The sequence below is a fragment of the Rhipicephalus microplus genome, chromosome 8, assembly GCF_043290135.1.
Source record: "Rhipicephalus microplus isolate Deutch F79 chromosome 8, USDA_Rmic, whole genome shotgun sequence".
In the NCBI taxonomy this organism is placed as follows: domain Eukaryota; kingdom Metazoa; phylum Arthropoda; class Arachnida; order Ixodida; family Ixodidae; genus Rhipicephalus; species Rhipicephalus microplus.
The window spans coordinates 67543986-67558094 of NC_134707.1; the positions used below are offsets into that span (position 1 = coordinate 67543986).

At 42.9% G+C, this 14109-nt stretch overlaps 1 protein-coding gene across 1 annotated transcript; it reads right to left on the reverse strand.

The window, feature by feature from the left end:
- Positions 1-393: 393 nt before the first annotated feature.
- Positions 394-13905, reverse strand: LOC119164540 (female-specific histamine-binding protein 1). The gene is made up of 5 exons (XM_037416754.2): positions 13747-13905; positions 11666-11838; positions 3397-3476; positions 1977-2063; positions 394-622 (listed from the first exon to the last, which is right to left on the reverse strand). The coding sequence occupies exons 1-5, from the start codon at positions 13858-13860 to the stop codon at positions 495-497; spliced, it is 582 nt and encodes a 193-aa protein (XP_037272651.1). The 5' UTR covers positions 13861-13905; the 3' UTR covers positions 394-494.
- Positions 13906-14109: the final 204 nt, after the last annotated feature.

Here is a 14109-nt window from a genome sequence, read left to right on the forward strand (position 1 = left end):
CGTATCCTTTAACGAAAATTCTTTGTTACTCTAATGTAAGGAGAGGGACAGTCGGTGAACGGTATCCGGCTCACGACTAAAGTTTCTTCTACAGTTGCGCGATTTTAGGGCTGTATATGGGGGTGCCGATAATAGCTGATTGCATGTGGTTGAGGCAAAGCCCCGCATTTCCCGGTATAGGGCTTATTGCTTCACAGATTCCGGCGATGTATTGAATCGACACGTGGTTTCGTTGGGGCCAACTTCAAGAAAAATATGTTCTGGTTGAAGTTTTCCTATTATTTCAAATTCAACACACGATTCACATTGGCAGCGTGTATTCAAGGCATGTTGTGTGGGTATGGCCGCTGCTAAGACGTACAAACATGTGATAATTGAAAATTGAACGCTGTATACCGCCTACAAAATATTTTATTTAACGCACTGCGTCAAACATAGTGACATGAGTTGGCAACACGGCAGTTTGACGTTCAATGCACGATACTTCCAGGTCATTATTCTGCGTCTGGAAAGCAATCTTTTGTGAATACGTCCCGTACCGGTAGACCGGCAGCGTACTCATTGAACTTCTCCAGACAACTGGTTGGAACATTCTCAGAATCTTTTGCCCATAGTTCGTAACCTGGAATAGAATGTAAGGTATATATTATGTGTCACAGAATACAAAAAACATAGTTCTTAAGTTCAAAACTAATGTATTCAAAACGACGTGCAGCCATGCGTGGTTATGAAACAGTTGAAAAAAAAGTATTCTTCGGGGTTGCGTTTATTGTACTAGACGAACTATTCATACTTTTCTAACATACACAGAAATAAATACTCAAACATATATAGCGATTCATTTTAGAATATTATCCGTAATTTGTAAAGCAGAACAATAATTGTTTCAAAGTGTACAAAGACCTGATATGCTAAATGACGCTTCCAATCTTACAAAACACGCCTTACAATAACCATGTACGCACATGACGCAATGTGTCCATTGTGTTCTGGCTGCATTGCACAGTTGATTTGATTGTTGTCCGTAGAGTTGGCTGTTAGCACTATATTCAAACGCCATGTTTCCAACTGATGCCCCTTAATCATACTGAGGCTCGGTTTATCACCCATTTTCGGCGTCACCCATATTTTGATGATTTTAAGGTGCCACCGAGTTTGAGAAGCAGGCACGATAAACGTTTGCGTTAAATGTATAGCGATAGGCGTCTATATGAACATTCCTGTGTTCGTGTTGGAAGAAAAAATTATCAGTAACAACATTTATATGCACGCATAAATGTTGCCAATTTTCGCAATCAATTGCGGGTGGAATGCATTATTTTCGGTCAACTAAATATGTTTTTCTCTAAGTTCGCAGAAAAAAAAAAGTATTAGTAATTCGATGCCCCTGTGGTGATAACCGGACTGTATACTGCAGTTTCTGTGGCTTAGGCTAAGTGCTTTATTCAGCCAACGAAGCTTCTTCATATATCTGGCTGGTGTTTTTTACAGCGATGTCTGAAATAGCGCCCCAAAGAGATTGTAGAACAACATGGAAGAACAACATTCCGATCACACTTGCTCGCAGAGCTTATCTTACATTTTTTAGCATAGGCTAGAAGTTTTAGCTCTAGAAACATTTGTGTCATTGTTTTAAACGATACGAGTCCTTAAATAAAGCGTAAAGAAAGCTTCGCATGACAAAAAGTGTTACATAAACTATTTTTAAGTGTACTTTTTTATATGCCGTCTACAACACGCGCACAAACCTATAAAAAAGAATATTATTCATTTATACTTGTTGCAAGTAAGAAACTCAAGAAAAGTGGTCTATGTTAAGCAAAGAGAAAAATGGATAACAGGCAGCTCATCAAGTTATCACGTGACTCAGTTTTGGAACCACTCAAAATGAATTCTTCAGGAAAAATTTGCGATACCTTTGTAAGAGCGCTGTGTTACAATTTCTGGTAGGGATGAAAGTGACTGAAATTACGTACCTCCCTCAGTTCCGTCAGCGCCAAGAGCGTAGACCACGTAGCAATTATCGTCAGAAAATGCCAGGATGTCTGTGAGATTTCGTCCATCTACAAGCCAACATGAAAATAATGCAAAGTGCATAACTCTAATAAGCATGTGAAAGTGTTTAGGAATAGATTAAATAAAACATTGTGAAAGTTTATTATCGCACCTATTCATTTTATGGGAGTCCGTTAGCTCCCACCTTCAACCTTGGCAAAATGCATCTGGTTTATTTGCAGGTGAGCCACAGAAGTTGGGGATGACTACTTTTTTTCACTATGTCTTTGTTTAGAGAAACCTTTGAAGTGCTGACCAACATCACTAAAACATCACGGTGAGTGTGCGACACTTTTATATTTACCTGCTGTGGTTAAGTAGCACGAGATAGAATTATAAGCGGAAAACTAAAGCATAAAGTTTAAAGCATGAAATTTGTGTAAATGTGACTCTCGCTAATATTGCGGGAAAAATCTCATTGCTTAAAACACACCGAGGCATTTTATATACTTGGTGACATACATGGATGTTTCTGTAGTCATTGTGATTGCCAAAGATACGAAAGCCACTTTGAGAGAGAGAAAAAGTTAGACCGCCACTCAGCTTACTCCAGAGAGCTGATTTAAAGCCGAACAATACTCTTGATTGTATTACGCATGGACAAACAAATCACACGCTAGCCGCGTCAAGAAGTGAAATACTGGAGAAAATGCGCTACGCTATTGAGAGTCAACACAAAAATTTGAAACCCAATACAGACTGATACAATGATGAACAAGACAGATTTTAGATGGCCTTTCTTTGTTGGCGAAGTATTTATTTTTGACTTAGTGCACTAGCAAGGAATTTCTGTTACCTTTGATGGTATTTTTAGGGCGAAAATCTGACAAATTTTAGTAATGTTGCAGCAAATAAAAGAGAAAGTATTTGTGCTGTTCTGCTGTAATAAAACGGCACATAAACAAAACATATTGGCATAAAAATGATAGCATGTAGTACTTGTACATGCATGTATTTTATTGCCATTTCTACTGCGAATATCAGCAGCAGTGCCATCAGAACTATACTTCTTCTAAGAACGCTTGTGATATTTTATGGTTCAGTGAAACACTTCAGTGAGTTTACCAAGCCCTTCATTAATTATTTAGTTCACTCGATAAAGTTCACTGGTCACCTTCTCTTCACATATCAAGAGAACAAGGCAAGTACACATTATTGCAAAGGAAATAGCAGTGTACTTGCAGGTGGCACTGGCTAATAATTCCACCCACACAAAACGCACGCCTCAGATCTTCCAGCTTTATCTAGTCAATGGTCAGTAAGTTTTTAACATTTTGACTTTACGCTTGTGCATCCGACAATAGCATGCACTGTTACAAAAGGCATAACAGCAAATCTTACCTTCCGTCACGTATGTGATGGCGTTTTCTTTATTGTAGTCATACATTTTAACAGCAGTTGCCTTTTCTTGAGAACTTTGGCTGAAAGATTTGTAAAAAAAGGGTGCAGGTGTATTTGCAGGCTCAGTTTCATGCAATATTAATTTACAGACACAATATCATAGAATGTTTTTACAAAGATATAGTTTACTCAACCATATCAATAAAGCCAACCAGTTTATTGTGGATTGTTTTGCTCGAGAAAACGAACATAAAATTAGCTCTGCATTGTCATAGAAACGTTTACATTGACAATATGACCCGCTTTTGTACAGTTTTGAAGCGCTGTGTATATAACACTAAAGTAGGGTAGCGAGATATTTAAAAGAGTAGTTTCATCTTTTTTCTAAAACTACGGCCACGCGATATCCTAATCTCCGTATGCTGTCATCAGTTAACTGTTGTGCCGTTTTACGTAAACAGAAATTGAACCTGGTCGTAGGTTCGATTCCTGCTAACGGCAGATTATTTTTTCACCCACTTTTCTTTGTTCCTATTTACTATACATTGGTTCTATTAACTTCCCCTATACATTCCTTGGCAATATTCTTTGTTAGATCTGAATATATATATAGATATATATATGTACACAAACACACACACACATATATATATATATATATATATATATATATATATATATATATATATATATATATATATATATATATATATATATATATATATATATTGTGACGACGAAGACCGAAACTGGCACCCTGGCACAGACGCGCATGCTAGGCGAGCGAAGAAGAAGAGGCAGAATAGAACAGCTTGCGTGACGAATGGGTGTTGTGTCTGTCTCGCTTATTACAATGGCGCAGTAGACGAAGCAGAAGTCTTACGTCCCAGCTTCGTCATACAGCACAGCCGCATTAAGCGCCGCTTGAGGATGGCGTCAAGGCCTGCTCGGGGGCTGCAGTACACGTTACCGGTACCATTTCACAAGGACGCCATCCACGCGTCCTTGGCTATGGATTCTGCCGTCAGCGCAAGCCGACAAATGAACCCTCTGCGGGAAGCCACCGGTACGTGTCTTCGTGGTTCGTCGGCAGTGCGGGCTTTTCCATCGAGGAACGCCGTTCACGCTTCCTTCGCTATAGGGTCCCACCCGCCGCTTCAGCTACCCTTCAAACCAGCAGTGGATGGTGTCCAGGCCTCCCCTGGAGTTGTAGAAATGACCTTATTGACACCCTGCCACCGTTTCGCGAAAGGGATCCAAACCGGCTCCTGTCCTTTGGGAATGCCGCTCACGCTTCCCATGGCCTACATTCCCGTTGCCGCACTCTTTCAACATACGAGCTGCCAGGGAACGCCGTCCAGGCTTCTCTGCTCGTCAACCTCACTGGCGTGAGTGCTGCGAACCACTACTCAATCGATGACCGCTATCACCAACGCTTCGGTCTGCACACAGGACAAGCCTCAAACCTGCGGGGTACCATCGCGCTACTCCGCGTCAAGACTAACGAACTGACAGCGTCAATCTCCGAGTGAGCTTCTACAATGTTGCCAGAATTGCGTGCCACTAACGCCGTGTTGGATGTAGCTGCCTCGCACGACCTTGAGGCAAACTCATTGCAGCAACGCAGGCAACTTTGGCGCACCCTCCTGCAGCTCTCAGACCAGCTCAATGGCGTTGCCTCAGTGATATCCGTTGCCTCGATGGCGTTGCGTCAGTGATACCCCACCATCGCCGTCTGCCTACGAACTGCCGGAATTCGACGGGGTCTGGAACGACGCCGACAGCTGGGTGGCAACTGTCAACGCGCTAGCAATGCACGCGGCCTGGACAGAGAATCAGAAATGGTATGTGGCCATAGACCGTCTTCGGGAAGGTGCAGCGGCGTGGCACCGGTATGAAGGTTGGAAGCAGCAGTCATGGGCGTAGTGGAGCGCCAAGCTCATAGCTGCTTTTGGTCCGATCCCCTGTGCCACCTGCTCATGTAGCTCGACCTTCTCTCAGGACGGAACTCGGGAAAAGCCCGACCTAGAGGATGCGATTCGAGCCCCTATCATCCTGTCATCTCTCGGTGACCAAGATGTAGGGAACAATCACGATCGTGTAAGTCTGCCTTGCACAGGCATTTCTGCTGTAGTATTTGGAGCTTCTGAGGAGCACCAGCCCGACGGTGCAGCTGTGTGCGGCGGGTCCCTGATGACAAGCTTTGCGCAACACTCCGCAAGAGGCCCCAACGCAAGTCGTCCGGTCAACTTAGAGTCACCGGCCCCCATCCTGCTGGACATTCTGCCACCTGATCAGACAGGTCTTTCCGCTGAGTCCAATAACATCCCATCTGACCAGACGGAAGAGGATATGCGTGCGGCGCATGCGCTGCCTGAATAGGTGGAGTGTCCGATTTCCGGGGCGGCTTCCGTCGAGGATCCCTCGCCAGTACGCAGCGTGGCTTCAGGAATCGCTGACTTTACAGCGTCCGGGAGCCCCTTAGCGACAACGCTGCGCGAGTCACGGACTACGCAAGTCACGGCGCGGGAGCCACGCCACGGGTCAGCACGAGAACTTCACCCCAGGTTCGTGCAGATGTCTGGTCGCACCGAAAAACATCTCTCGATCCGCAGAAAATTGCGCAGACGGCTACATAAGATGCTATTCGTTTCGTTGCCGGATCCACCATTTCCTGCCCTGTTTTCTAAATGTGGTGAAAAAAAGGAAAGCGTTCTGTGATCAACCTGCGACCATATTGATCCAGTCGGGGCCGCCCGCCAGAACCATCTCCAAAAAACCACAGCACCGCAGTAAACTTCTACTACGAGAATGCCTGCTCAGTCCACCAAACGAAAACTGGAGTCGAACTACTTTCTCTGAAAACTCGCAGCGTGGCCGAGGCTGTAGACTGCCACGCGACAGTCAAAGTCGTCCCGCGGAGTCATCATCAACAAAGGGACCAACCAGGACCCAGTCCCTACTACGACATGGCGAACGACCCGGGCGACATAGCCAGTGTCGGCCGCCGGAGCCAATTTCAACAAACTTCCAGCATGGTCGGGGCCGACCACGGCGATGCAGCCAACCCCAGCCACCTGAAGCAATTTCAACTGCTGCAGCTAGCCTCACCCACATGAACAATGTCGTGTGGCCTATCGACAATGCTTGCAGTCATGGCCGAGTGTGACGACGAAGACCGAAACTGGCACTCTGGCACAGACGCGCCTGCTAGGCGAGCGAGGAAGAGGAGGCAGAATAGAACAGCTTGCCCGACGAACGGGTGTTGTGTCTGTGTCGCTTATTACAATATATATATATATATATATATATATATATATATATATATATATATATATATATATATATATATATATATATATATATATATATATATATATATATATATCTTGTTTCTTCGTCCGATTTTATTTCACAATAATTGACAGAAGCGTTAATATTGTATTCGGTTATCTGCTAAGCATTACCATTAGGCACGTTTAAATAATTTGCTCAAGCTTTGCTTTTAGCCTGCTAACTCCTTTGTGAAGAGATTTGGAAACGCTGCTGCACAGATTCCAACTGGCTCTTGCAAATACACAGCGATACTTTTCTTGAACCGGTTGAAGAAAAAACCCTACCAGTACTCCGTATGAGACATACAACTGCATGTGTGCTCTCCCTTTGTCATTATCGCGGCACTAAAGCCAGTTACAATAATTCACCATTCACCTTGACAGCCGACCCTATTCTGAGAAGAAGCTTTTTACTGCTTGAGAATATATAGACCAAGCCTAACGGCGCATAAAGTACCTTTGTATATTCACACATTTGTAAAACCGCTTTCAAACCGACAGCACCTTATTTCATTGTATCATCATTTTTAACTATAACAGAACACTTTAGAGCAATCAATGTAGTGATTATAAAGCTCGCTCTCACAAACTTTTCTCGGGAGATTGATACTAATTGCAAATTGTTTGGAGTATAAATACTGCAGAAATACTACTTCGGTACTATGTGGTAGTTCTTTTTGCTTAAATTTAGATGGTATTGCTGAAATTTTCTAAAAGAAGGATGATATCCTCAATGACAACGTGCGAAACTCATAGCACGTACTATCCGATAAATAAAAAATGTCAACACCGGGATGAAGGACGTTTCACAAAGAAAGGGCCGCTATATTTATTGTAAAGTGCGGGATGGAGCTATTTGCTAATTTATTAACATTTCACTTCGAAAAAATTGAGCCAATGAACAAATGACACGAGGACGAACGCCTCTTCTCTTGCGTTCATTGTCTAAATTTTTGCGCGTAAAAGTTTAATACTCATTCATTGGGGCCAGGTGTGTCATATAGCCAGCCAGCAGGAAAATCTAGCGCTACGTTGATGCCGGAAGCGAACAAAGATTGGCCTAGTGCAAGGCGAATTCATATTTCAGTTCAACTTGCAACCTCTACAATATCGAGCGTCTTGAGGCTACGCAGATCCACAGCCACGGTTGCCTCTGCTCGCATTTGATATTATAGGGTCAGTATCCGTGGCCTACTAACTCTTTTTGCGAGGAAGGGGGCTAGCCTAGCTCAAGCGTCAGCTGGGACGCACACACACACACACACACAGACATACACACAAATGTATATATATATATATATATATATATATATATATATATATATATATATTGAGATTTAATCGTTTGATTGATATGTGGGGTTCAACGTCCCAAAACCACCTTATGATTATGAGAGACGCCGTAGTGGAGGTCTCGGTAAATTTCGACCACCTGGGGTTCTTTAACGTGCACCCAAATCTGAGCACACGGGCCTACAACGTTTCCGCCTCCATCGGAAATGCAGCCGCCGCAGCCGGCATTCGAACCCGCGACTTGCGGGTCAGCAGCCGAGTACTATAACCACTAGACCACCGCGGCGGGGCTTATAATGAGATCTAACAGACAATAAAGCTAAGGAATGTATCGGGGAAGTTATTAGAACCAATGTAATGTAAATACAAATTAGAAAAAATTGAGTGGAAATGTTAACAAAATTTTACTGTGTTGTAACACTGCGTCGCAACATTTCCACTTTACCGTAGTAACATAACTGAGTGATTACTGCTTGGCTGAAAACTTCGCCTTACTTGTTGGTTTCATCTGCGTGCAGCCGAAAGTGACCACTTTAGAAAGTGAGGGGGCTCAGCCCCCCCCCCACCATATTTCCTCTGTGGAAGGGCTCGCGCCCCCTTGTGCCCCCGGCTGATACGCCTATTGTTAGTATAAACTTCTGCACTCGAAGTGCTCTGCCATTCTTTATTCTCGAACATTGCTGCTACCTGTTCCGCAATACACGTCGTGGTGGTAACGCTTCACAAGGGTATGCCATTACCGGGAACGCGTTTCATTTTTGGTAACTTCGTAACGTACTCATAACAATTTCAGAACTGTAACAGCTAACGTACTGACATCAACATTTTTCGGCAACGTTAGGTGCCACGTTACTCGTTAGTTTTTCATTTCGAAGGTGCGACATTCCCAGAATTGGCCTCGACGAATTCTTTGTTTCAGCGTCGGACCACTGTCACCTAGCTGGCATTGACAAGTAAAGTGCGGACGGAGTTTAGTTTCAGAAATTTGGAGGGGGAAGGGGAGAGAAGTATCTTTAGCAGGCACCGATTTCTTGCGCGGACATGAGACGGTATAGTGCACTGCGACTCAGGGGAGACAGGAAATAGTCTTGGTCATTTCTAACAAACATCCGCTTTCTTCATGCACACAGGTTGAGAAAGATCGGCTCGATCGTTGGTCTCCAGGTGTTTTTTTTGGCCTCACCCATGTGAGCCTCGAGGAGCAGTCCGGTCACAAGAGGCGAAGTTTGATGCCAGGTAAGGCATCGTAATTCGTTTCTGTAAGGTGCGCGGGGGCTTTCTGGCCGACGGCTTTCTGGCGGTTCATTCTGATAGCTGCGGCCGCCACCCCGTGCTCGAAAGCACGGCAATTTTGTACCGGCACAGAGTCGAAAGACAGCTTTTGTAGCCGCACCCAACAATCCACAGAGGAATCGATCCTTCTCTCCGCGACAAAGGTCTCTGAGACCTTTTTCTGCTGCGGAGGCGTAGAGAGCTGACGAAGCGCTTTTGCACCCCAATATGTCTCGTCACACGAAAGTTGCAGGTGTTATGCCCAACCTTCTTGCCGACTACATGAATAAGCATGTAATGTGGTGGCATTCTGAACTGAGCCCGTGCCGTAATGGCAGACATTGTTCTCGTTAACATTTCTAGTTAAAAAGCTCCCGAGCGAGCGAGGCTAAGCTTGAACACTTTCACATAGACGCTTCTAATTTTTTCGGTAAGTTAACCGGTTAACATGAACGAGAAATGTGTATGCAGAAGTATATTTCTAGGTGAATAGGCAGTTAAAACGATTAATTACTTCTACAAATTTTGCGCATTTATTTTCCCAGAAGAAGCAGCTGAAATAATTGCCTTAATTTTGTTGAAAGTTCAGGATTCGTCCTTAGCGCAGAGCGTTTAATTTTACGAGAGCAGTTAACTCGGCTAGTTTGTTGGAAATAATGTTAAGGGGTTGATAATTGAATCTCATAATGTACATTATGTGACGTAGATACAAACAGCTTTATCATGTGCCAGAGTCCAAAGCCATCGCATGCAACTGTAGAGGCAACCAACTATGAGGTCTATGGCACTGATAAGGTTCAAGGCATTTGGACACAAAATGTTATTTACGTCAACATTTTTGTTGAAATCGTCGTTCGGCTTAGAAGTATTGTGTGAAAAATAGGCGTGAGCATTGTAATCTACTTACTGACAGTTCCTGCAGCAAAAGAAAATGATTGATATTATTGCTGAGTAACAGCAGAGGTAACGTTCGTTACTTTTTTTTCGGTAACTGTAACGGTAACGTGTTACATTTTTTGTTGGTAACGTAGGCCGATTACGCGTTCCTTTTTGTTGGTGTAACGAGTAACGTATTTATTTACTTTTTTGGCATCGTAAACAACACTGTATGCGACTGCCCTTTCACAGAGCTCATAGCGTGCCGCTCTCTTTAGTGAGTCAGTTACGTTAGTAAATCGAAAATATGTAATCCTAGAGGAGGCTCTCAGGAGCCCTATGATTGTCTTACTGCAGCATGGGTGGGAACCAGTGGTTAGTTTAGCATCGTAGGTCTCCTAAAACCCCTTATTATTTATCAATGGCGTGCTTTAGATCTATAGGTAAAATATTGCCTCGACGACTTGGTGTTTCTTTTTGTCACGTAAACGGGGACACAGCCACAATAGGTGCTGCAATTCACCAATCTACCGCACTCTGGGCAGTCGGGAGAAATCTGTATATACAAGACTACGTAGGCAAAGAATCGAACCGACCACTTTTGCGTTAGGCGAAGGGTGTTTTCAAGATTTTCAGTAAAATCTTTGAGTAAATTTTGAATTGATCTTTTGTCCAAATGGCAAAAAAAGTGATATCATAGACGCTGCCCAACATGTCTTCGTTGTCGACGCCTAAAACTATCCTCCCGTGCAAAGGCGCATGGCCCTGTCAGCTGAATTTATTGAAGTTTTTGAAGACATCGATGGCTGTGTTACTTTTATATTGCCATCGCCGCCACAGTAGTCTAGTGTCCAAAGTACTTTTCTGCTGACCCGCAGGTCGCGCGTTTAAACCTAGCTGGGTCAGCCGCATTTTCTAAGGAGGTGAGGATGCTGTAGTCCCATCTACTCAGATTTTGGTGGTTCTAAAAAAAACCCACGTGGTCAAAATTATTAGAGTTCTCTGTTACGGCATCTCATATACATACGGAGGCTAATCTCCACATAAATTATATATTATCACGCACGTTTCTCATTTTAACCTTAGTTTATTTTCAGCTTTCAACCGCAAAGCCTTACGAATGCTGAGCCTATATTGCGCTCAATTCTTGGGAAGGTACGTGATTATTGTATATTGATCTGTTAAGATTGCGCATAAGCGCGAACAATCGAGATATTTTTAGCACTTACGCGAATGCCAGTGATACAGCTGGACTTTTCACCAGCATCGTAAAAACAGCGGCGCACTTCGCCGCTTGTCAGTTTATTGATGGCTAACGCTTTGTTCACCGCTACTAGTGTCAGTGTGTGACTGCATGGCCGAATAAACAGAAGTATGGCCAAATAAGCAGGTTAATCAGATTATCGAGACTGCTAGATTTGTCCACGTCACGACCCCGTGACAATATTTTGTTGACTTTAAGAATGTCCAATAAGAAAGAAAGTTATACTTACTAAATATCATCAACATCATTAATGAACATAAACCAAGCTTCAACGCTCTTCTCGTCCTCATCGAAGCTGTCAAATGCAGCAAACAGACACCTGAAGTTATTTCCCCACACTGGGTCATTGTTATAGGTCGCTTTTACCATGTCGTAAGCATCCGCAACACAGTTTTTGAGATGCTGAAATGAAATATACGTAATTATTTTGGAGCTTGAACTGAACTATTCTAACTTCTAGCACGTTACTTGATAGCTAGTTATGCAGCCTTATTAGGGTTTCATTTCGCTGGGTCTGCCTACATCCCCTCAATTGGTGTCACAAGTGCGCAAATATAATGCGAATTTACATGAATATTCAAATGGCGAAATACATAATTGGCTCATTCAGTGCGAGCTGTGGCCACCGCCCTCTGCGGTGACAGCTAAAAAGACGAGCGTGAAATTGGCATGCAACAATGGTCCTCAGATGACCTCCCTGTGTTAATAAATGCTGTGGTTTCACATGATTTTATGATCACGTATAGTATATTTCAAAAATCTCCGTTCTCGGAAGTAGTATAAAGTATTTTTGGACGTCAGAAGTTAGTGCAACGACGGAAAAGACAGAGAAGAGTGATGACATAATCGAACAGTTTCTGTAAGAGAAATTCAAAAGTACGACGTTATGAAGTTTTCCTGCACAACGATGTTACAAATATCAAGAGTGTCAAATACCAGCAGAAAAAACGCAAACTTTTATTTTTGTGCGCCTTGTTTCAGCGAATTCTCAATATTTAGAGAATTTTTTGAGGTGACACGCATTTTCGAGAAAAAACTGTGACGCCTCCTGTATGCAGCGCTGATAGACAACACGTCGTTTAGGCCATCTCAGCCTCTCAAATCTACGCTGGAGCTAACATCATTAGCGTATACCATTTCAGGTACTCTTTAATTGTGAGAGATTAAGCCCTTTCTCGCGATAAATAAACTACAGTACTCATGTTTGCTAGTGCCACTTCATGGCACAAAGGTGAAAAATTCAGTATAGGGGAAATATATCTCCGGCTTTATATGAATCATCTCCTGAAGGAAGTTATATGAGGCATTTAAAACGTTAGAGACGTGCTGGCTGCATTGTCAAGCGTGATTTGCAAGAACATCTAGTCAGCCGTTGACAAATATTTCATTTCTTATGTTAGTGTCATTTGAGCAGTCTGGTTTTCATTATATTGAAGCAAAGTAAATTACTGTTACAGTAAATTTCTAATTGGTGCAAACGGAAGGAGGAAAACGCAGCACTCGTGTGAAAAACTTCTGTTCCCGGAAGCACAAGACGACGTCACTGCCTACGCCTCAAGTCATAATTCGTCTGCGTTCTAGACCATGGATTTCCAGAAACGGACTGGCAAGCACTGCTCAGATGCAATTGTTCAGCAAAACAACTTTTGCAGCAGACGCCTTGGCGTAAGACGAGACTTCAGGCGAAGGCGCACTGACGCTAATGGTCCGCGAACATTTCTACAGAAGCGTAAATTACAGTGTAACATCCATGCGGCCAATGAGATGTGTTGTTAAGGCATCATTATATTTTTGTGTCAGTGTATAACACTGTAAAACTAAAAAAAATTACTGTAATCATATAGAAATAGAAATCATTATGAGTATTACAGGATACATTATTCTGGCCTTTCACCGGATGGTATTGTTGTGCTAAATAAAAAACTGAACAAGCTTACTATTACGCCATCAGTGCATAAAATACATTTCTCTGCTTTTAGTACACATGTACACAGTTTACACTAAATATTCAACTCAAATCACACAGTGGAAGTCGCCAACGAAAAACGTTTGATCCTTGTGGAAGTTGTCGGAAATAGACGGGCCTTGCCTGCGCCTTACTCAGCTCAATTTTAACTCTACTGATGATTGTTTGAAAACTTTCTGACAGCACAGAATAAACGGTGTGTGGATTTTTGGTGCTGTCATGAGTTATAATATGTCGTTACAATGAAAATAACATTCACTGGCCTTTACGCTCACACAAAACAAAATTATTTTTCTCATATGTTTCTCGTGCAGAAATATCGCAACCATTGCGAATCATTTTACCTTCAATGCATCTTGGTGTGCTCCATTTGCCGCTTCATCTGCCCAAACTGGCTTATTGCCCTTAACTTGGCTTAGAGCTAAAACAAATGCAAAAGAGAGTAAAAGAAGCTTCATGTTGACTTCCTTCGATGTTCAGTCGGTGGATTAAGTGCTTGGGTACTTGAAGCCTCCGTATTTATACAAGGCGCTATACAGGATTAACAATGCGGAAACATGAGAACGTCACCGCGTCAATCGATTACCGACAAGGCACTATTTCTAGCCATGCACGATGGTTGAATGTTTTGTATAATATCACATATGGTATGAGAAGCATGCTGTAGTTATTATTCATTATTCTTTTTAGCAAGCTCCACCCTGACA

Excerpts from the sequence above, each read along its gene's own strand:
- LOC119164540 (XM_037416754.2), bottom strand. The coding sequence starts at position 13,860 with ATGAAGCTTCTTTTACTCTCTTTTGCATTTGTTTTAGCTCTAAGCCAA. Across the intron at positions 11,839-13,746 it reads CACACCAAGATGCATTGAAG|CATCTCAAAAACTGTGTTGC; the intron begins GTAAAATGATTC and ends ATTTCATTTCAG. Across the intron at positions 2,064-3,396 it reads CATCACATACGTGACGGAAG|ATGGACGAAATCTCACAGAC; the intron begins GTAAGATTTGCT and ends GTTGGCTTGTAG.